Genomic DNA, 20,688 nt, shown 5'->3' with positions numbered 1-20,688 from the left:
TGCCCGAAAAAAATAACGCTGGGATGCAAAGCGAAACGTCCGATTTGACTTTTTATCCTTCAACATGTTTTTCCTCGTCTTGGACACAGTGACAAAGATCACTTGCTAAGAGAAACGCAGATAAGTGATATTTAAGAAAACAATAAACATTGCTAGGATCTAATAGATCCCATTTTATCAATCAGATTAATTAAACTTGTTTGATAAATCCCAAGAGACTTGAAGAGTTAATCCGTAACTTCTGGGCCAATTTTAGTTGGGTCATACACTTGGGATTAGGACCTCTAAATCCAATACCTAGGAAGGTTATGAAGGCAGGAGTGAGTAAATTTTGGCTCACGTGTCTCGATCAAAGAACGTAATACAGTGTTCCATTGCTACCTTGATAAAGAAGTGGAGTGCGTTCCTTTAGTGGCTACAGTGATCTGCACTGACAATGATTCGATTTAGGAGAGCAAGGACGTCGAGTTCCCCGTCGATCCATGCCGTATCGAATCAGCATTGCTCCCTACTCTCAATAATTCGCGCGCGAAAAGTTTCTCTGACGAAGAACAACCATCTTACAAAAGTAAACTAACCAGAATTACAAGATAATAATATAATTCGAATCAAAAATGCCAGGACTCCATAGGACCTGAGCTAACCCAATGTCCAAATTTCTAATTCTATTATGTCCTTTCTGTGAAGCCTCCATCCGGTGAATAAAACATAACCTCTCGGTCGAATTTGCCACCATAGTCGTCCGACATAGTCGCATCCCCTGATTACCAGGCCGCAACGACGTATACAATGTTTCACAGTCGCAGAAACTGCTCAGAGTGCTTCGCCCCTCGAGTGCGACAAAGAAACGGGCAGACAGATAGAGATCGAACGACATTTTTCTGCGAAACGTATGTGCGAAACGGTGGAAGGAAGGAGCAAGTTCCTGTCCGTACATCTCCTCGTATCAATGGGGTTTTTACGCGTCTGTTGTCATAGAAACGGGTGTGCCTACCCTGTCGAGCAACTCGAACCATCCCCGAATACCGGCTCGAGGCCACGTAGACGCCGAAAGGGGAAATCCCGGTGCGTACACCGCCACTCCGACCCCGTAGACACCGACTTTCCCATCGTTCTACGTCGTTCGACGATTCGCTGGGAGCCTTGCACACGTTGTTGGCCATGATTTATCGGTCGGACAACGATGACGTAGCTGCCATATTCGGCAGCACCGGTCACGCCAGATTACCCTGCTGCCAAGGCTGCTACACAGTCTGAAGGGGAATATTGGACAGTACCCTAGTGTCTAAGTCTTGGGACACTTGTCGTACTCAACAATAGATCCTTCGTGTATTGAGGGCAACGTTGTAAGAATCAAAGGCCATTCTATTATTTACTAAGAATAAATTCCTTAGGGAACCAAGGAGACAATGCAGGGACATGCTTAAAGATGTGGACGTCTCAAAATGGCCTGGTTATATTAAGAACAAAACTCTAACTTATTACGGTATAATGAAGGATATAATGATATCTACTAAACCAAATTATTGGAACCTATGTATATCCTGAGAGGACGCCATAGAAGCAAGATATTACAGTCGAGTCCCAAAGGAGCGTCCAAGAAAAACACAGGCTTCCAGTATCGGAAGGGTTCTTCCAGTTATCGCAGCTTCTTTTCTCTTCGAGACTATCCCCGACGAGGCCAAAGACCGATAAAATTCCATACCGAGTACCGTAAGAAGTAGACTGGCAGGTGGTGTAGGCGGTGGTTAGATATGGCGAAAGGAGGAGGGATAGGGTGGAAGTCCTTAAGAGGAGACGGGGTTGTTAGCCGACGGTTCGAGCGTCGTCGATCCGGCCCACGCGCGTCAGACCTCCCGCGAGGTTCTCAACCTTGTTTACATAAATCATCAGAAACGGTCTGGTTTTCTGATGCGTGCCTCGGACGGTTCCTCAGCCGTCCTTCGGCTGATCCAACGACCCCGCCTCGAATAAACACGGCCGCGAATAAAAGCGTGCCGACGACTGTTGCTTACGCCGCCTAGGGACACGCGTGTAGCGGGTTCAACGAGACTAACGGGGCAACGTTGCCAATAAAACGCGAAGTCGTCGCTGCAACACGCTTGCATCCGGCGTGCTGATTCGTTGAAGGCTTTGGGCTGACCTTGAAGTCCCAGAGGACGGGTGGCGGAAGTTGGGGAGCGCGACGGTATTGCGGTCGCTAACTTTGTTCCCTCCTTGGTGTGGAGATACGACGCCAGGGCACGGGAATCAGCAGGGGTCTCGAATTGCCCTAGATTCGGTGAATTAGGTGATAGATACTGGAGGACCGACATGTTTCATTCTATTCTTTTTCTGAAAATATAGGAATCCCTAGAAAACGTAGAAATTACCCTAGGATTTAAGGTTATAAAAATATCCCCAGATGTGAAGAAGGGGAAATATAAAAGACATCGATGTAAAGAACAAGGTGACAGACACTCAAGGTCTGTCACTTCTTCTATGACATCGTTCTATTGGTTTGGCTGCTGCTATTGATTCTTCTTATTAGAGATGTCTGAGTACACGAAATACCCAAGAGAACGCCACACCTAGAGTTAAATTCAATCTTCAAAAGAAAAAGTCCCTAGACACCCATTAAACTGATCAAATCCCCTAAATTCTAAATATACCAAATCTCGATATAAATATTTCAAGAACGTCGCTAACACTTTTCCCTGCTGTTGAATCAAAGTACAAGCGAGAAAAATGAAAAATTAAAAAATGCATAACAACAGCACGTGTTAGTATAACCGTGATGGAGTTTAGGGGGTTTCTTTTCGCCGCGTGTAAAATATCGTTCGCGATGCGAAGTGTTTCAGTTATGCGGCTGGCGGCAAAGGGAAATGTGCCGCGACGCAAAAAGTCGCGGCGAGAAAGAAAGGACGCGGGGCGTGACAAGCGGGCGTCTGAAGAAAGAACGAGGAACGAAGACGTCCGTAGCTCGGGCGATGAAGAACGAATAGAAAGGACCCGGTATCGCGGTCGGCATGCTTCTTTGCCCGAGGAAGATACAAATAACCGGATTTTTCGTAAGAACGGCGCGGCATTTTCGGTCGTGCCGCCTAAAAATACGCCGCAAAACGCTCGAGGGTCGTTATTTTTGCGAATAAGCTGCATCTTGAGGTAAAGCAGCCACGCTGAGTCCACAAACCGTTCCTTGATTAACGAGCCCCGTCAGAACCGGGTGATAAATCTTGCGGGACGTTTAAACTTCATCGATTTCTAAACGAATATTCCTGAAATTCGGTTTCAACCTTCGGAAATATTCTCGAGGAAGTCCGGTGGTAATTTCTGGAACTAAATCAACAAATAGGAACGCGAGTATTCTATGACTCACTCGGTGACTCAGAAGACCCGTGTCTACGTATGTATTGGTTAATTACAGTAGGCAAATTTAGCTGAATGCAGAACATTTATCTGCACATTAAATGATTAACACCTCCCATGCAACATGGACTACCAGTGTCCCATAGCATTCATCAGGGACACGCCTTCAATTAAGTTAGGAAGTTTGCAAAAAGGAAAGGTGAATTTATCATCTTGTACAAAAAATTAATCTAACCTAACCCTGTCCAAATATATACTGCACCCTTTTATTTGCACAGTGTTTACATCCGCAAATGCGTTCAAACAAACAGTGAGTCACTACTCGGTGCATTCGGTGTCCGTGAAAATATCGTCGTCCATCACGTTGCACGCGTGAAGGATACCATTACAAAATTGCTTATTTTCATTCATAAAATGTTTGTTTAAACTTAAAAAATGACTGGCAGTCCTCTCTAAAATGTTTGCCCTCGCAAATTAAACGATCTCCCAGTAATATTTATTTATTTCGTACACTATACGGGTATAGTGATGTCAGAGTTGGCCTTAAAAGCCTCAGGACACGATATCGGACCTATTAAAGGCAACAAAGCATGGCGATAGACATAGCGTTAAATGTCACAGGACGAGGAACACGTTTAACACCGGTCTCAGTCCTTTAAACCATTCTGCAGACTAGTCTCGGAGACCTAGAATCCCCGGCAACCGTCCAATCGAGCCAGCCCCGGGTTGGACAACAACCGCAGCGTCGAACAAGGACGAAAGTCGTGGGGCATAGGTGTGTTGGAGGAGTCGCGAACGATAAGGAAGAGCCAAACTCGATGGCAGGGACCCGTGGAATCCACGGGTGTACCGAACAGAGGGGGAGGGAGTCATAGCCATACGAAAGGAGGAGGTGAGGGCGCGGTCTTCCAGCGAGGGCAGTGGAGGGAAATCGAGGAAGGCGAGAAGGAAGGGGCGTCTGCGTCTGCGACCTTGGTTGGGGTCGCTCCAAGGTCGCCGGTGCTCCCCTCTACCCCACGCCTCCCTCTCCGGTATAGCTGAGAGACGAGGCTATGCTCTCTCGCGTCCCTCGTCACCCGATCTCTCCGGCTGGGCCTCCGCTTGAAACGGGACCGCAACTGCGTACGCACCGCACGCGGCACGGCCTGCACACGAGGCTGTGCGGTGTCGCGGGATCAATGCCAGGGTCAATGTCACGGCTGACACACACGGCCACCGTGTGCTGGGTCGCCGGGTACTCGTACAAGCCCCCTTCGCCCCGTTCCTGACACCCTTTTTCGTCGGGCTAACAACCGGACCGCCTGATAACACCGCCCAAACAATTTCAACTTTTCCTTTCACCTGTTCCGATATGCACCTCGTACAGATTATGGAATTTCGTGCCCTGTCCTAATTTTATGAGAAATTTGATTTTGACTATAGTCCCCTATAGGGTGGGAATCTTCAAAGTTAAATTTCTCAAAACTGAAAAGTGATTAGCGTTTGAGACTCTGTCAGAGATAGGGTGTAATTTCACCATGGAGAGGTCCCTTTGGTGGGTTAGGTTTGCGAATCGATGATTATCGATTTGGGAGGTGATACAGTAGGGTGAGGTCAGTTGAATTGGTGGGTGGTGTGTTTTATTGGGGTTCGAAAAGAGGACGAGGATGTTTGGGGGAGTTGCAAGAATCTCTGTGACTGTGGTTCTGATAAAAATAGAATCTCGGTAGTCATTTATGATTATCTTAGTTTTACATAAAAGCTTTACATCACTTTCACTAGCTTCGATCAATCCTTTTACTGTGCAAGGTAGTTCTACTGTTTCTGCAAGCGCGCGGTTTCGCGAACAGTTACGCAAAGGTGAAGAAGCGAGACGAGGAATAATTAGGTTTCCACGAACGAAGCCCCTTCGAGGATTTCTAGTACCCTTGCCTGGCTGCAGTGACAAACTTTAAGACCTTTCAAACCTACTCCACGCTAGAGCAAAAAAATTCAACCATTTGTTGGAATTTTAATGTTAATCAGCGATTATGAAGCGAACGTGGACGCGACTACAATGTGCACAGTCCGATAAATCTGCACAACCGTGACATTGACACCTTATCACTGTGGCTGCTCTTATCGAGCGGTCGATAACACGCACGACGAACGAACGTTCTCGTTAAATCACGTCGAATTCCAACAAACTCTCGTTTGTGATCGTTATTCAATTTTTTGTAAGCCATTGTCAGTGGAAATATAACAACGTATAACCTTATTCGCTTAAAGGTAACAATTAATATTAATAACTATAGTCTTTTTCTAATTATTTTTAATGCAATGTTCCTACGGTTATAAATAACTTTTATTATTAAACACAGGATGTACTTAATAATTGAATGAACGCAGAAATAAACAGGTATACTAAATGTATAATATGATGCATCGTCACCCAACGGTTGACGTCATTTCTCGCCAGCTATGCAAACCGATTATTCCTAAACAAGCCAGAAATAAAAGTGTTGTTCACAGGTCGTTGAACAATTCATAATGACCGCCCAGTGCCGTTTGAAGTAAGTGCACTTACATTGCCTGTTTGGATCGTACGAAAGCATTTAAAAATACGAAATCGATCGTGGTTCGTGACCTTTCCCTAATATCTTACGTTCCGCTGTCGTCAGCTTCGGGTATACGAAATCGATTCACTGAATTAGAAATTTCGAATGAATATTTATATTTGTAGACATTATAACAAAAGTGTTTTTATTTTTAAAAAATTGTCCCATATTCAATTAAAAATAATAACGAACCAAATAATCGTTCCCGTCTAGTCGGTTCAGATACACGCAATAACTCCCATCATTTCAGACACGAATCGACCACCCCATTGCCATAACCTCTTTTACCCCAAAATTATCCGACCGATCCATCAACGCCCCAAGTTCAGTCGTCACCCTAGCAATGGCGAAAACAAGCGAAGCAACATCGAGTGCTGACCTTTCCAGCAAGAAGGAAAGTTCGACATAAGAGGGTCTTCCTATTAGTAAAAAGCTGGATCGAAGGAAGGAATTCGAGGCAACGAGTCACTAAACAGGCGCCACGATTGTCCTTCAACTCTTCAGCGAGCAAACGAGTTCACGGTTCACCCTTTTCCTCTCCTAAACTTCCCCTAACTTCAGGACGTAGTTTTAGGATTTCAACAATTGAATTGTCAACAAATCTAACAAACATTTAAAAATCCCTAACGACACGTTTGTTTTAACTGTCGAAGAAATGAATTTTATTAATGTACCATGCGTCAATCCCCTTTTCCTTTCCGTATTTCTCGGATATTATGATCTTGTCCAGAGGCAGACGGCCTACAGACTTTAACGATCGATAGAGCTTTCCTTGTTCCCTCTTTCGTCCCGCGCCACTTGCTCGCCGACCCCCACCACCGAATACTCTCCCTCTCGACCAATCAGTCAACGCCAGGCCAACGTTGCCGCTCGCATTCGCAGTGGCGTCGACGCACGTTTCAGTGCGGCCTCGGTCAATGTTAACCCTTTGTCTGTAGCGCGAGCTTTCAAAGTTCAAACTAGTACACTTCGATAATAACTTCCAGAGTTAGTACTTTTTACTTAATTCGCAAAGTAATCGTTTCATTATTCTTCTAATAAATTGAAAATAATTCTTGATATACACCCCCTCACTGTCACCCCATAATAGAAATTGTCTTAGGGGTATCTTCGACCGATCCAGACCTTTTACCCTCGTGAAATTAGGGCCTAGGTCGGGAATGTCACAGCTGCACGACACATTTGCATTCTCGAATCGGCTATTCCCCCGTCATACCCTATTCCTGCTCTACTGGATAAAATAATACATATCCGCGAAACTGAATGCCACGTTTGCGATCGTATCATTTGCATAACATATTAGCTCGGTTGTTCTGTCTAATCAAAATATTGTTTCAAAAAATTATCACTAAAAAATTCAGCCATCGGTCGAAAGTGAATAATTACAAGTTGTCTTTTGAAAAATCTTCCTAACCCAGGGAGGAACCTCGAAACGAGATCAGAGATCGTTTGAGATGTAAAAAAATTCCAATTAAAGCTGGAGTCCCGCGACGCGGCCAGGAGCCCAGGATTGGGGTATGCGGCGCAAAGTCGGTCGAGCGTGGCGTCGCAACGCGTCCAGGAACGAAAGCGCGTCCGGGTTGAACGGCGTGCCAGAAAGGGAAAGAGGATCGGGCAAAGCAAAAGCAGCAAGCCTGGCGACACAGTGGCACCGGTGCAGCGGCCGAAATTTAGACCGGTACCATGAGGCGTCGCGGCGCCGAGCGCTCGGCCAACTGCTCTACCGTCGTCCGCGTTTATTGATCGACCCGATGCAAGCAAGCAAGCAAGCTGGGCCACAGCTGGCCGGGCTTACCAACCTCGTTGCAAGTTCGAACGGCTTTCTACGTGTTCCAATCGCTGAAAGCTCCTGGCCCGACTCTGTTTACCCTCCGTACGACGCGAGACCTATTTCCGATCTACTCTGCGACAATTGTTGGGAATGATCATTGAACGAGTGGAGGAAGGAATGATCCTTTGATGATTTTAGAGGAATATGAAGGTCTATGGCTGTTCGGGGTAGTTAGTAGGGTAGTGAGACACGGGTAGAGTGGCCCAGTAGTAGAGGACTGCAGTGTCTGGCTACATAGCCCCTACCTACTGTTTGCGTCCCAATCTCCCGCGAAGTAGATGATCCAGGAAATACAGCAAACTGTGACTGATCCTACTCAGATTCTCTACTTCCACCTTCTTACATAGCAACAATAAAAAATGTTAACTTTTTTGATCTAAATGAAAATTTTTAATCTGTAATTACATCCGCAGACCAATTAGGGCATTCGATCTTAAAAAGACAAAGGAATGAAAAATCAAGTTTACAGAATTTCTGCTTAATGATTGAAGAATCCAGCAAGATTCATGAAAGGCAAAACTTTCGGCAGGAAATCCTGTGGCGCTCGGTGTTTTGTCGGAAACGCAGTCTCAATCCGTTTCAGTGGCTCGCTACCGGCGAAATCGGATATTCCAATAGTTTTTTCGAGCTGCCTTCGAGCGTCTAAATATACAGAGAGAAAGAGAGACGTGTACCTTGCAGGCACGTCGACAGTCGTACGTATTGATTTAGTCGGATCTGTATGCGTACGAGGAGGAGACGCTTTGTGCGGAGACACCGCTCGATAACCACCCCTTTTACACTGGCTTTGGCCTTTGCCAGCCGACTTACATTTCCCTCGTCGTTAAAGGCATCAACTTATCAGGAATTTTATAAACAATTAGAAATTTCTCATTTTTCCTAATTAAAAACGTCCAACCCTTTGCACAAAAATTAAATTCTGCCTTTTTTCAAACCTGATCTTCCTTCAACCCTTTCATTTCCATAACAGCTCTTACGAAATCATGATGTTGCTCGGAGTACAGGGAATCGTCAGTTCCCGGAAAATCATCGAAACAAGTGGAACATTGAAAAAAATTCCATCGACGATAGGAGATACGCTTAATTACCTGAACCAACAGCATCCCGCCGATGCGAATGAGCAAAAGGGGGATAAAAAGCGTTGCACATGTAATCTGGTTGCGTTTGTGCTTGCTCGTAACCTCGGTGAACCTTGCACACTTCGAGCGGGCAAATATAGCCGCGATACGTCTGATTAGCAGAGAAGAGGAGAAAAGGTGGAGGCCGTGGATAGACGGGCCGAGATAATGGAGTGACGGCATAGAGAACGGAGACGGAAACGCGATTTCGTACATTAGGCGAAACGAACATTGTCAATCAAAGCTTTCACGGATGAATCCTCAGAGTCAGATGAGATTAGAAGCCTGACAAAATCGATCCTGAAGACGTTTAGGAGAGTTTCGAGCTTACGCTGAAAGTTTTGAGAATTTCCCAAGTTAGGCTATGTAGACTAGATTTAGACTTGAGACTTTAGTTTCAGTTTTAGAGAATAGGATGGCGCTGAATTAACTGGACAATAGAAATATGACACTGTATTAATTAGAAATTAATTTTTTTTAAACTTTCCTATGCTTATTTTGGCATCTGTGTTAGCACTTTGATATGTTAACAATAGTATCGACTTTCAGTAAAGTTCACTTGTTTGGAGGGACTAATAGCCGTGAAATCGATATCCGAAGATCAAAGCTGAAGAGAGGACACGTCGCGGCTGCATTCGAGCTGCGTTGACGTCAATTAACACCACGTGTGGTGACGCCGTTACATCGAAAGGTTAATATCCATCCTCCGATAGCTTTTGAGTTCATTGTAACTTCATTTATGTGTAGAACATAATACATAATTGCTTGGGCTAGGTAGTTAAGCTGTAGTGCTATGAGGTTAGGTTGGTTACTAATAATAGAACTTCACTATTTTATTTAGAAAATTAACTGGATCATGAGTAATTAAAATAATGAAACCTGAACGACGGATACAATGAAATTTCGTTCGAATAAATGAAGCTTGAATAAATAAATTCCGCCTGCAAATAAGGAATAATTTTGTCATTCAACTTCCGAAAATATAATAAAATTTTCAATAGTACCATAAGCAACTTTTGTACTTAAGGAATACTTCATCTAAACTTACTTAGTAATCTAATGACATTAAGCATTATCAGTTCTGTACCTAACCTCAATTTGTCCAATTAGCAATTACCAATTTGAAAGAATATTGACATGTACAAAATGGATTAAGTTAGCTTATTAGATGAGTACCAGACGGGGTGCTGTAATTTTAAACAGAACCCATTTCGCTACCTTTCTCAGAGCGCAGTCCCTCGACGATCCTCGTCGCCGGCGATCGATATGCCCGCCCGGAGACGTCGAAGCCGACGTGGTCGTTAACGACACCGATAACAGGATCGACCCTGGTCGCGTACGTGCACATGAATCTGCATAGTAGCGCGGTTAAAGAACCGGGTTATTACCAGCGATTCAACCCTGACATTTCGTACGATGACGCTAATGCCTCGCGCGTACATATGTACGTATGTATACGGACGGTCCGCGTTGCTCGTGAGCTCGAGAAAACGGTCTCGGTGGGTGCTAGAGCGAAGGAGGAAAGAGGTCGAACGAAAATAAACGGTTGGAAGGTTGCGGATTGCGTGCGTACAACTGACCGATTAAGGGTGAAACCGATCGTTCGCCACTGCTTTCCATAACCCGTGCCCCTATCCCTCGTGTGAGACTTTGGCACGTGGCGAACCGATTACTTGAGAAGAAGTCGATCAACTTGAACTTGAAATAAAACTTCTAACCTCGATCGTGCCCGCTGTATTGGTTATTCGTGCCGTTTCCCAATATGGCGGGCAGAGAACGTGACTTAAGGGGTACCTAACCTAAACTTCGTGTACCAGTCTGGAGGGAATTTACTAGCCTAACCCAAATCTTATACAACGAGCTAAGTCTACAATCTATAATCGTGAAATCTGTTGGCCATGAGTGCACAGTTCGGCCGAATGACTTTCTTAGGACACTCAACACGCGTCCGCCGCGGCACGGAGGGTTAACAGTCGCACGAACGTGGCCTCTATTCGGTCGGCTACTGTTACCATGGTTATTCTAATTCCATCTCGTCGTTGAACTTGAAATATTCCGTCGTACACAGAGGCTATCTGACTCACTTCGATTAGCCGGTATCGTGAGATGCCCTGGGGGTGGGGTGGTTATGGGCCAGCCTTTGGCAAATATTCCTGATAACGGGCCAACAATAGAAACTGATCGCAATATCGTTGCAACGCGTGCAGCCTCGACGCGTAACAAAATACTGAAAATTCTCTCGAGCAGACTGGTGTTTTCACTTTGACTCATTCTTTGTTCAGCCTGCCGAGTGTTAATGAATTCTGGCTGTTGATCCAGCCACGGCTGTACGCTGAACCCGTGTCCCACAAACGTAACAGACTGCGGATGTTTTTGTGTTTCAAATGTGCAGACTTTTGGGTACCTTCATTCTTTAAACCTTGTCTACGTTACAGATAGAAGTTTAGATTAATGCTGTTACACATCTCGTCACGTACAAAGAGGAATAAAAACGGTATCCAATGTCAGTCGGATTATTTCTGTCTCTCGTATTCGAAGGCGTGAAATCGAGTAGAAGAAACCCGAGGTGCCCCGATCGTTGACTCAGAAACACGATTTTTCGCACGCGCAGCATTGTTTCCTGGTATTCGATTACGCGCTCGAGCTTATGCAAACAACAATTCCCGCCTCTTATTATCGCGGCTGTTCGTGCACGTGATAAAAGTTCAAGGTGCCGGATCTCTGATGGCTCGTTCGCTCCCGCGGGGGCACCGAGCTTGAATATAGTTATTCGTCTATACCTGTTGGACCTGCTTAACGGCCCCCGATCGAATTGTTTGTTTATGTTTAATGAAAATTTCTTGTATACAGGATGACTCAAAACTTGAGTACCAGGTGGGGTCAGATCTGACCCTGTTAAAGTTATACATGCTTATCCAAACAGTTTCGTTAGTTGGTAATCATTATTGCCCATTTTCTAGATACTTTTCCATAACAAGTCCCAGTAAAATTCCCTAGACTGCCATTCCATCTCATCTATGGCAAACAAAAGGATTACATACCTGGATAACCTACAAATACTCATAGATGTCCTGGCACACTTCAAGTCTATCAAAACTATTAGCCTTATCTAGGAACTGGTTATCGATGATGCAAAAGGAAAAATACATTCAATAATTGGCCCACAGGCAAAATAACATTACCCGACGGAGTATGAATCGATGATGACTTCCTGCCTCGACGGCGGGTCGTAAGCAATAAAATAAATAATTATTACCGGAACATGGAGTAGACGTTCGAGGAAAGAGAGCATCGCGTTCGAATCGTCGATCGAAGAAAGATGGCTCGCGAGCTTATCCAAGCGAGGGAGAGACGCTTTGGAGAGAGAAATGAAACAGGAGAGCAAGGGAGAGACCTATAGAGCGGAAAGTTGCAATGCCGACCGCCACAGCAGTTCAAGGCCTTTAGTCTCTCCTCTTCCTCTCTCTTTCCCTTGCAACGAACTATTAATTTCCTATATTCATTCTATTTTCTGCTTTATCTTTCCCCTCCGTCTTTCTTGATCAAGCAAACTTTGCATTTACAGCATTCTGCTTCCTCTCTGATCTTCTTTATCCTCCGAGCATAACTCTGTCTTTGTTCTTTCTCTTGATCTTGGTCCTACAGGTTCTGCAAATACAGGGTGCCTCATACATGGTGGACCAAGGTATAACTCCAAGATAATAGTGGATGGAAAACAATTCCATTAGACAAAATAAAATGGTGTCAAATAAAACATCAGGTGATGCATGTGTCAATTTTGCAAGTAGAGATGTTCAAAATGTTTTAGAAGAACCTAATTACTTGGAACACCCTGTATTCCTCTGCAATCTCTATCTCGTTCCATTAATATCGTCCCCTTGTTCTTCGTCCCTGTCTATTCGCAGCGTTGCCTCTATTCCTTTGGTCCCTCCCTTGATCCCACGGATTCCGCATCTGCTTTTGTCTTTCTCCTCTTCTCTCTTGATCTGGTGGCCTCTTTGTCGCTGCATTCATTCCTCTGTCATCTCTCTCATTTGCTATCGTCTTTATTTCCTACCGCCGCGGTGTCCCTGTCCCGCGTTCCATGGTTCTGTTGCCTCTCACGCATTAAATTGTGCTGATTGATACATTCTCATCGTGTTTCCTCCTTCCTCTCCGCTCGTTTTGTTTCGCCGGTCTAATTGACGGCAGATCCATCAGTTAGATACTCTCGTCTAGTCCGCGGTTAGGTTAAGTTCCCCGTGGATCATCTTTTGCGTTCCCCAAGACGTTGCGTGAGCTCTGGCCTCTCTTGTTTGCCTCTCTCTTTCTTCCCTCGATGCTTACAGGATGATTCTGTGGGAACCTTAGGTGGAGCCTTCTCGGAGGTTAGGGTGAAATGGGAGATTACGTAAGCGGGCTGGGATCAAAATACACGCATAAAGATTATGTAACTAAACGGTACTGTTTTGGATTCTCTGGAACGATTATGTGCCCTGCTTTGCGATTTTCAAGATCACCGTTTCAAGATCACTGTTATTTATTGACCACCATCTGTCTACACAAAAAAAAATTAGTTTTTGATGTGTGGAAGCAATTTTGTTATAGATCACTGGGATGAATCCTCGGTAGTCGTCTGACTCTGAAGTCAGCTGCCAGCTGAAGTAGGCAACTGGTATCATCTCTGCAGTTGCTGAATACTACAGGTAGAATTTCTAAACCACGAAGGCTAATATTAGATCCATGGTGATTTAGATCTTCACAGTGGCTAGAAAGTATGTTTTGGACTGCTAGTGATCTTGACTACATGTAACTGATGAATCTGTGGGGTCGACTGCGTATAATGCAGTAGTTGACTGCACTATCGACCGTGTGCAACCGTTGCATCGCGTCGCGGCGTCCTGACGTCACAGTCACTAATGCCCGAGTTACATAAACCCCCATTGCGTGCGTTCTCCCTCTCATTCTCCCTTGTCCGCTACGCGTTTCTCTTTCTTTTCCTTTCCCCACCACTTGTAATTCACGTCGCTTAATAACCCATTTCGAAAACATTACTTCTATATTATACAGAAACAGTGGCACCAAGAAATTTGTAAATGAAGAAAATTCTCAATAGTGATCTAGCAGCCTACCTAACTTGACCCTGTGAGAAAGGGTCAGTGAACGATACGAAAACCAGAGCTTAGGTGTACAAGCGTTCAAGATACGCTGCCATAAATTTCTGAAGAATACAGACATTTATGTGCCATAGGAAGGGTCATGCTGACCAGCACAGCTATGACGTAATGCAACGTGCTCTCAAGCACTGGAGAGTGTTAGCTTCAATTATTCATTTATTTCTTAGGTTGTCTATTTTAATTACCGATACAGAGTTGTTTAGAAATATTTCTTGAATCAATTCAACTTGTTCTTATTCTTGATAATACTTATTCAAATATAAGCCGCGGGCAAGGATAGCTTCCTTGGTTAGGGGGAAGTTCGACCCTGCTGCCCTCTTGCATAAACAACAAAAATGAGCCCTAGATTTATTCCCATAACCAAAGACACCCACTCTTGCTCGCAGGTGTACATTTGGTTGATGTGAATTTTAGTAACACTATTCACTTTGCAATTCTACAATATTATAAATGCTGTTGTATTTATAATTAATTTTCTAATTATATATTAGATCTGTGAAAATATGGTATTTATAATAAATATGTATTTCTTTCGCAACCTTTAAGTCAAGAATAATTTTATACAATGCAGTTCAACACCTAATTTTCATCATTTACTTGAAGCAAGTTATTAATGCACAGAAAATGCAATCGTGCGCCACCTACTGGTAATTCCACTAATAACGTGCATGTGCAACTGCACTTACCTACAGAGCTAATTCTTTTTCAATAAAAACAAAAAATAAATTATGAATCCTATGCAAATAATGTGAACAATTTTATTTTCTATATATTGCATAAAATTTCATTTTTCTACATTGCATAATCAATTATCTCCTGTCGATAATGCACTTTTCTGCAATAGTATATGGCAAGTGAACGATTAGATGGCGCACAAAGATATTATTAATTATTTTCTAAGTTATTATAAATACAAAGCTAATACTTATATTTATATATTGTATATATTATTCAAAAAACAAAGTATAATAAAAATGAAGTAAAATACACAGACAAAAAAACTGTTTCCGCCCGGGATCGAACCGGGGACCTTGTGCGTGTGAAGCACACGTGATAACCACTACACTACGGAAACAACTGTGACATGTTTTTCTTCAAATAAGAAAATATGGTACACGTTTTAGTTATTATATTTATTAAAGTGCATATAATTAAAAAACCAACAAGTATTGAATTTTTATTAATAGCAATAAAGAGTAGTTCTTTACAACATTATTATACAAATGTAAATGTTCTAAAATAGAGTGCACTTACCTTTTCATCTCGAAGTATGAATTTTCGGCAAAGTAATCGTAATTAGTCCTAATTATCACTATCACTGTCTTCAAATACTTTAATGTTCACGTCACGACAACCACTGCCACGATTAAAACCCAAAAACTACTACGTTTTTCACAAAATAGCTCCGCACTCGGCAATACGTCCACTTCGGAACTGAATCAAACGAAACTAAGATGGCTTCCACGCGCATGATCAATTGAGTGTTTATATACGCATAAACTTAATTTATTTCTCAATACACTACAAAGAATAATTATCATATTTAATTGTAATAATAATTTTAAATTTGTTCCACATGTTCACATACTAGTTACAATTTATTTTCAAGCAATTTAAATGTAACATTAAACACTGATTTAACTATAGTATTACTTCACATCTTATGCTTGCTCAGATACCCATGTTCGAAATACTTCTAATTACTAGTAATTTATGTTTTCCATTCTACTTAACGTACACAAGTAATTGTCAACGCTAAATGTCCGATCATTCGATTAAACATTGTGGCACACAGCGACAAACTCGCTTTTCTAGGTCCACAACATTAAGAGAAATAAATAATTTATAATACTAAATAAATATTAAAAAGAAACATTTGTATCCAGAAGAACAGCAAATATGTACAGCTCTGAGTATTAATAGGTTAAGTGCAAGTTTCTGTGTTCGTACAATTAACAGAAAAGCAGTGTTTACTACTTGTTGCAATGATACCAGTCATTAATGGAATATAACAACACATTTATCGTCTGTAGAATAGGACACAGTGTGTCGGTATTGTTACAACACGTGATATGTACTTACTTGTGCCACCATAAGAAGCGAGGTATGGAAAAGTAAACAAACGTTGAGGACGCTGGTCGGTCTCGTGTTCGAAACGTAATTTGACTCTTCCCAGTATTGCGAAATGGGTAAAGTGATACGTGACAAAGCAGCCAGTGACAGTTCCGAAGAAGAAGAAAGAAAACCTACTGGCGAAGAACGAAAAGTACGAAGGAAGAAGAAGAAATGTAAAAAGGATCTGAAAGAATTGCAACGGAGGCTATTAAAATCGAAAAGGGTATCAATACACTGGACATCTCTCTTATTAAACATTAATTGTTACTTCTTTCTAGGAATCATAAATTTTTCTTTCATTTTAGAACATTATGCGAATATATTACATCTGACAGAGCGATATCATTTTGGAATCTTGCTATGCTTTTGGTTATGTTCGACAAGTTATTGAAAATATTGAGATTATTATTTTTTATAAAAATTGTTGCACTCTAAATAAATGTTAATAATAATTTTTTTTAAGAATCTATTTAATGAGTACAGGAAAACTTTTAATTAATATATAATTCGAAATTGAGGCTAGGTGCACGTCTGCCAAATTTCATACGAAAATGAAAATATGTGTTGTATTTTCTTATTAAAAATTAAATTTTGTGAATCTTTGTCGTTAAATCACAACCTGATTTTTTTATAAGTAGGATTTTTGTTAAATAGTGATGTTCTAAATGTAATTTTTCAGCAGAACCGTCCGGTGACGGGCAAATTTTGGCAGAGTAGTTTCATAAAGCTTTTACATCGTTTCGCAGACATACGAGAACAATATGTATATCGGAAAATAAATTTTAACTCACGTTTTAGTCTCTTTTTGCAATTATTATTTGCTAATGCAATTTTCCAGAACCAGCAAACGAAGATTGATGGGAAATCGGGCAAGGCGGGAAATTTAAAAAAGGTGTCCAACAGAATTCTACCAAAACCTGTAAATACAAAGCATTATCTTTATAAAATGCTTCCAAATATTAAATAATATTTAAAAATGATACATTTTTTTTGTTTTAGTTAGTTGGCATATATAGGAATGGTGCAGCAGGTAAAATAATTAAAAAATGTACGTATTTATGGTTGATTTTATTTAATAACAAAATTATCTAGTTAATTTGTAACAATTTACAGCTCAAACTAAAGAGCCTTTAAACGATATAAACAATGCGCGCCTACAGGGGAATGTTTATAAACTTTTAAATAATTGTGATTCCGAATTAGAGTAAGCAAAAATATTTTAAACAATTAGTTTCAACTTGAACTATCATTAGAAGTTATTTATCCCGTACTTTATTTTATTTTTCAGACCTATTACAATTGAAAATGGTACCAAGGGAGTTTCAAAAGATCCTTTATTTGATTCTGCTGTAAAAAATATTTTACATCCAACTCCTCCTGGTGATAAGAGATTAAGTCCTGTTTTGGGTAAAGTGGATGGGTAAGTCTCAGGTAATTTTCATTGAATCTTCTCAAACTGGTCACAGACACGAATCGATCAAATACATGTATAGAACTACTAATAAAAAAATAAAATAAAATAAAATAAAAACAAAGGATCCATATATTTTTACAGAAAAAAGCAACGCCCAAAAATCAGATGCATAGAAAATGTGAATCCTCCAAGAGTATTCAATTTTCTTCTAAAACCTAAAAATAAAAAGTCAGTTGATACTGAAAAATTGCCCGATTCTGCAATTAAAAAGTATGAAGAATTATGTAGTACTGTTTCTGCGGAGAATTTCGAGGGAAAGAATTTACCTCAATTCGTAACAGGTACTTGTCCTTCTCTGTATTTATCCCGTTCACCATTACTTCCGTTGTTATTGGAATGTTTGTTTCAGACCCGTTAATAGCAACAAAGAAGAAACTGAGAAGCATGTACGCCGAATCGTTCCGTAGTCAATATTTAGGAGACACGATTAAACGTGGTACAGTTTTAAACGAAACAATAGCCTCTTCTAGTAAAGATAACCCATCGGACGTTGAATATTGCCCTTTAGGTTATGTTCAAGACTCGGACCTTGGATCTGTGGCCGTCGAGAAGCCAGATCGTCAATTACGTCACAGAAAGGACAAGAGGGAAAGCTTGCCAGAAAGTGAAAATATATTTGTAATTCCAGAGAAACATTTTGATTTGAATGGCAGGAAGAACGAGGTTCCTCCTAACCTATTATTCGATCTGTCCTTACTAAATCAATCAAGCTCAGGAGTCGAGAATGTTGAACCAGAGTCACTGAACGAAATGAACAATTTAAAGAGCAATTTGACGGATATAACTATAAATAATCGCGATTTTTACGAAGGAAATTATTGCAAGAGGGACAGCGATTTTAATGCTGCTGCTTCCATGCATGTAAACAAGATGGAAAGGTTAAAGGAGAAAATGGAATCCCCCTTTTTCATACCGAAAGAAGCACAGTTGCCAAATGATTTAATTACCACAAAACATTTAAAGCGTAAGAATCAACGCGTACAAACGCAGTTTGTGAAGCATGGAGCAAAGAAACACCCTGGAAGAGGGAACCTAAAAGTATCACATCAGGTGAAGAATTTGAAACACATTCCCGCTATACTGCGACGATGTAACAATGCTGCAAATAATAACAATCGTTTGAATTTATTCGACCCGTCGATGCATATTAATAAAAAGCCTCAAGATATGCTGCTGGATGTGGGCCCAAAGCAGAGTGCCCTTTTCTCCCCAGAGACATTAGACACGGAATCGAATAGGAACAGCAAGAAACTGGAAACAACAGCAATGTTCGACCCCGCAGACGTGCAGACTTGTGTAATGGCATCACCGAGTCTGCTCAGAGACGAAGTACGTTTCCAGAGTTTCCGCGAGCAGCCAGTGGACGCCAAGCAACAGCCTCAAAAGTTGAAGACCAATGATATATTCCTGGAAAGGAAGAATATGAATCCTTCAGTACAGAAGACTATAATGTTCACGAAGAAGGATTCTCGTAACATAGGTCATTGTCTGTATCTGAACAATTTAATTACCGACCGAAGTGTCGACAACTCTAACGTCTGCGTGATGAGGAGGAGCGTTTCTGTGGACCAAGAGAAATCGATGAAGAATCCTTGCCCAACGCGCAGAAATTGTCAGCAGTGTCATCGTTGCTCGGAAGGTTCTGATGGCTCCTACTATTGCAGTCAGGAGTCGAATCCATCGCAGATACAAAACGCAGAGGTGCATCAGAAACCTGTCGTTTGCGAGAAGGTGTTGCTGAGAAGAGTCCAGCAGCATCTTCATTCCAATCAGAAGTGCCATAACGATCAGCACGTTTGTTACGTGGTTGTAGATCCCAATAGCGTCCAGGAATGCTCAAGTGATAATGTCTCTTGTCAAAAGGAGAAGCACAGGACCGTGCACCCTAGGCATTTTTATCAGGATGATGTATCCGACATTGGTATACTAAAGGGCGTGCAAAATCTACAGATATTGCCCATGGAGGAACACGAGTTGCAAACGAATTTTACCAGCAATCAGTGTACAGGAAGGAATGCCGTGGTAATCGAAGAGCAGCCAATCAAGTACTTGGCTGTTGAGAACAATTCCAGGGCACAAAAGATACCTATATACATGCAGAGCAACAAACGTGTTACCTCTGTCGATAAGGTAGAGGTAGTCAATCCCAATGTTGGATACCGCGTGGTATCCTGTCCTCAGGAATCCTCACAAAAGGTCATATTTGTACCCACGTGCGAGCAGAGTAAGGCAGTATACGGTAAACAAGAAAATTTGGCTTCTTACGATGAATCTCCTCTGGCAAGGAAAGTGATCTTGTGTCGACCGGAATTTCAGTCGAATCTATGGTACGTAAAAGACCCTTCGAACGTGTGCGAGGTTCACGTTCCAAAACAAAACCTCATGGAAGTAAGAAACACCAAGTGTGATGCAGTTGTGAACAATTTGCAAGGGGACAAAGTTAAACTGTCCAGACGAAGTACAGTCAATTGGGACGATCTGCATTATCGATCGAATCACGGTACGGTTTGAAATTATTATTTTTTTTTTAATTTAACAAATTATAATTATAGTTGTTTCTTATTTTAGAATATCAACACGTGAACGACGGCTGCGTTAGAAATCACACAATTTTCTATAAGAAGTGAATTTCTTGAGTTTCTTGAAATGTATATTATATTTTTTCTATCTTATTTCAGCGAGGTACGTGAAATTATTTATTGTACTATGATGTATGATTAATTGAAATATTTATTTTTCCGTTCTTTAGGTTTTTATATTTATAAAAATGCAAGATGTGAACAAACAGGAATCGTCTATGGAAGTTTATTTATATTAAATTTTGTTTTGATAAGGCTATGTTTGTTACAGAATATGGAATAACGTAATGATTTAATCTTCATACGTTAAATATAGTCGAATTAAGCTACTATTTTTCGTTACATTTATAAATTACTCGGATATTTGATATCAATGTTACCTTTATACAATTTCCAGTATTAAAATTGGATTTTTCATCGCATCTTAGTTTTCTCTTTTCTAATACCTTTCGGTACTTTTAATGTTTGGTTATATGCGTCATTTGTGCTAT

General features: G+C 41.5%; 2 protein-coding genes and 1 non-coding gene across 6 annotated transcripts in view; 1 reads left to right on the top strand and 2 right to left on the bottom strand.

Moving 5' to 3' along the window:
* The window catches only part of LOC114871525 (ecdysone receptor), a 121,888-nt gene extending 106,469 nt beyond the window's left edge, over positions 1 to 15,419 (bottom strand). The window contains exon 1 of the mRNA XM_029177528.2: positions 15,284 to 15,419. The gene's annotated coding sequence lies outside the window, so the exon portion shown is untranslated. The remainder of the gene's footprint in view (positions 1 to 15,283) is intronic.
* On the bottom strand, positions 15,032 to 15,104 carry Trnav-cac. The gene has a single exon. It is a non-coding gene; the product is annotated as a tRNA-Val (tRNA).
* A 352-nt stretch (positions 15,420 to 15,771) lies between the features above and the next one.
* Positions 15,772 to 20,619, top strand: LOC114871508. 4 transcript variants are annotated; one of them, XM_046289358.1, is made up of 11 exons: positions 15,772 to 16,367; positions 16,827 to 16,907; positions 16,983 to 17,063; positions 17,144 to 17,192; positions 17,258 to 17,348; positions 17,433 to 17,564; positions 17,700 to 17,899; positions 17,968 to 18,054; positions 18,127 to 20,118; positions 20,187 to 20,300; positions 20,368 to 20,619. In XM_046289358.1, the coding sequence occupies exons 1-10, from the start codon at positions 16,215 to 16,217 to the stop codon at positions 20,243 to 20,245; spliced, it is 2,925 nt and encodes a 974-aa protein (XP_046145314.1). In that variant the 5' UTR covers positions 15,772 to 16,214; the 3' UTR covers positions 20,246 to 20,300; positions 20,368 to 20,619. The 4 variants fall into 4 exon arrangements, with proteins under 4 accessions (XP_046145314.1, XP_046145313.1, XP_029033319.2 ...); XM_046289357.1 differs by having other exon boundaries at positions 17,144 to 17,174; positions 17,968 to 20,118; XM_029177486.2 differs by having other exon boundaries at positions 17,968 to 20,118.
* The last annotated feature ends 69 nt before the right edge of the window (positions 20,620 to 20,688 follow it).

Source organism: Osmia bicornis, chromosome 16 (genome assembly GCF_907164935.1).
Source record: "Osmia bicornis bicornis chromosome 16, iOsmBic2.1, whole genome shotgun sequence".
NCBI lineage: Eukaryota > Metazoa > Arthropoda > Insecta > Hymenoptera > Megachilidae > Osmia > Osmia bicornis.
This window is presented reverse-complemented; position numbering and strand designations above follow the sequence as displayed.

Bases quoted from the DNA above. Each gene is read 5' to 3' on its own strand.
- LOC114871508 (XM_029177486.2), top strand. From the start codon at position 16,215: ATGGGTAAAGTGATACGTGACAAAGCAGCCAGTGACAGTTCCGAAGAA. The intron at 17,064-17,143 runs GTAAATACAAAG...TTTTTGTTTTAG, and splicing joins ACAGAATTCTACCAAAACCT to TTAGTTGGCATATATAGGAA. The intron at 17,900-17,967 runs GTACTTGTCCTT...TGTTTGTTTCAG, and splicing joins TTTACCTCAATTCGTAACAG to ACCCGTTAATAGCAACAAAG.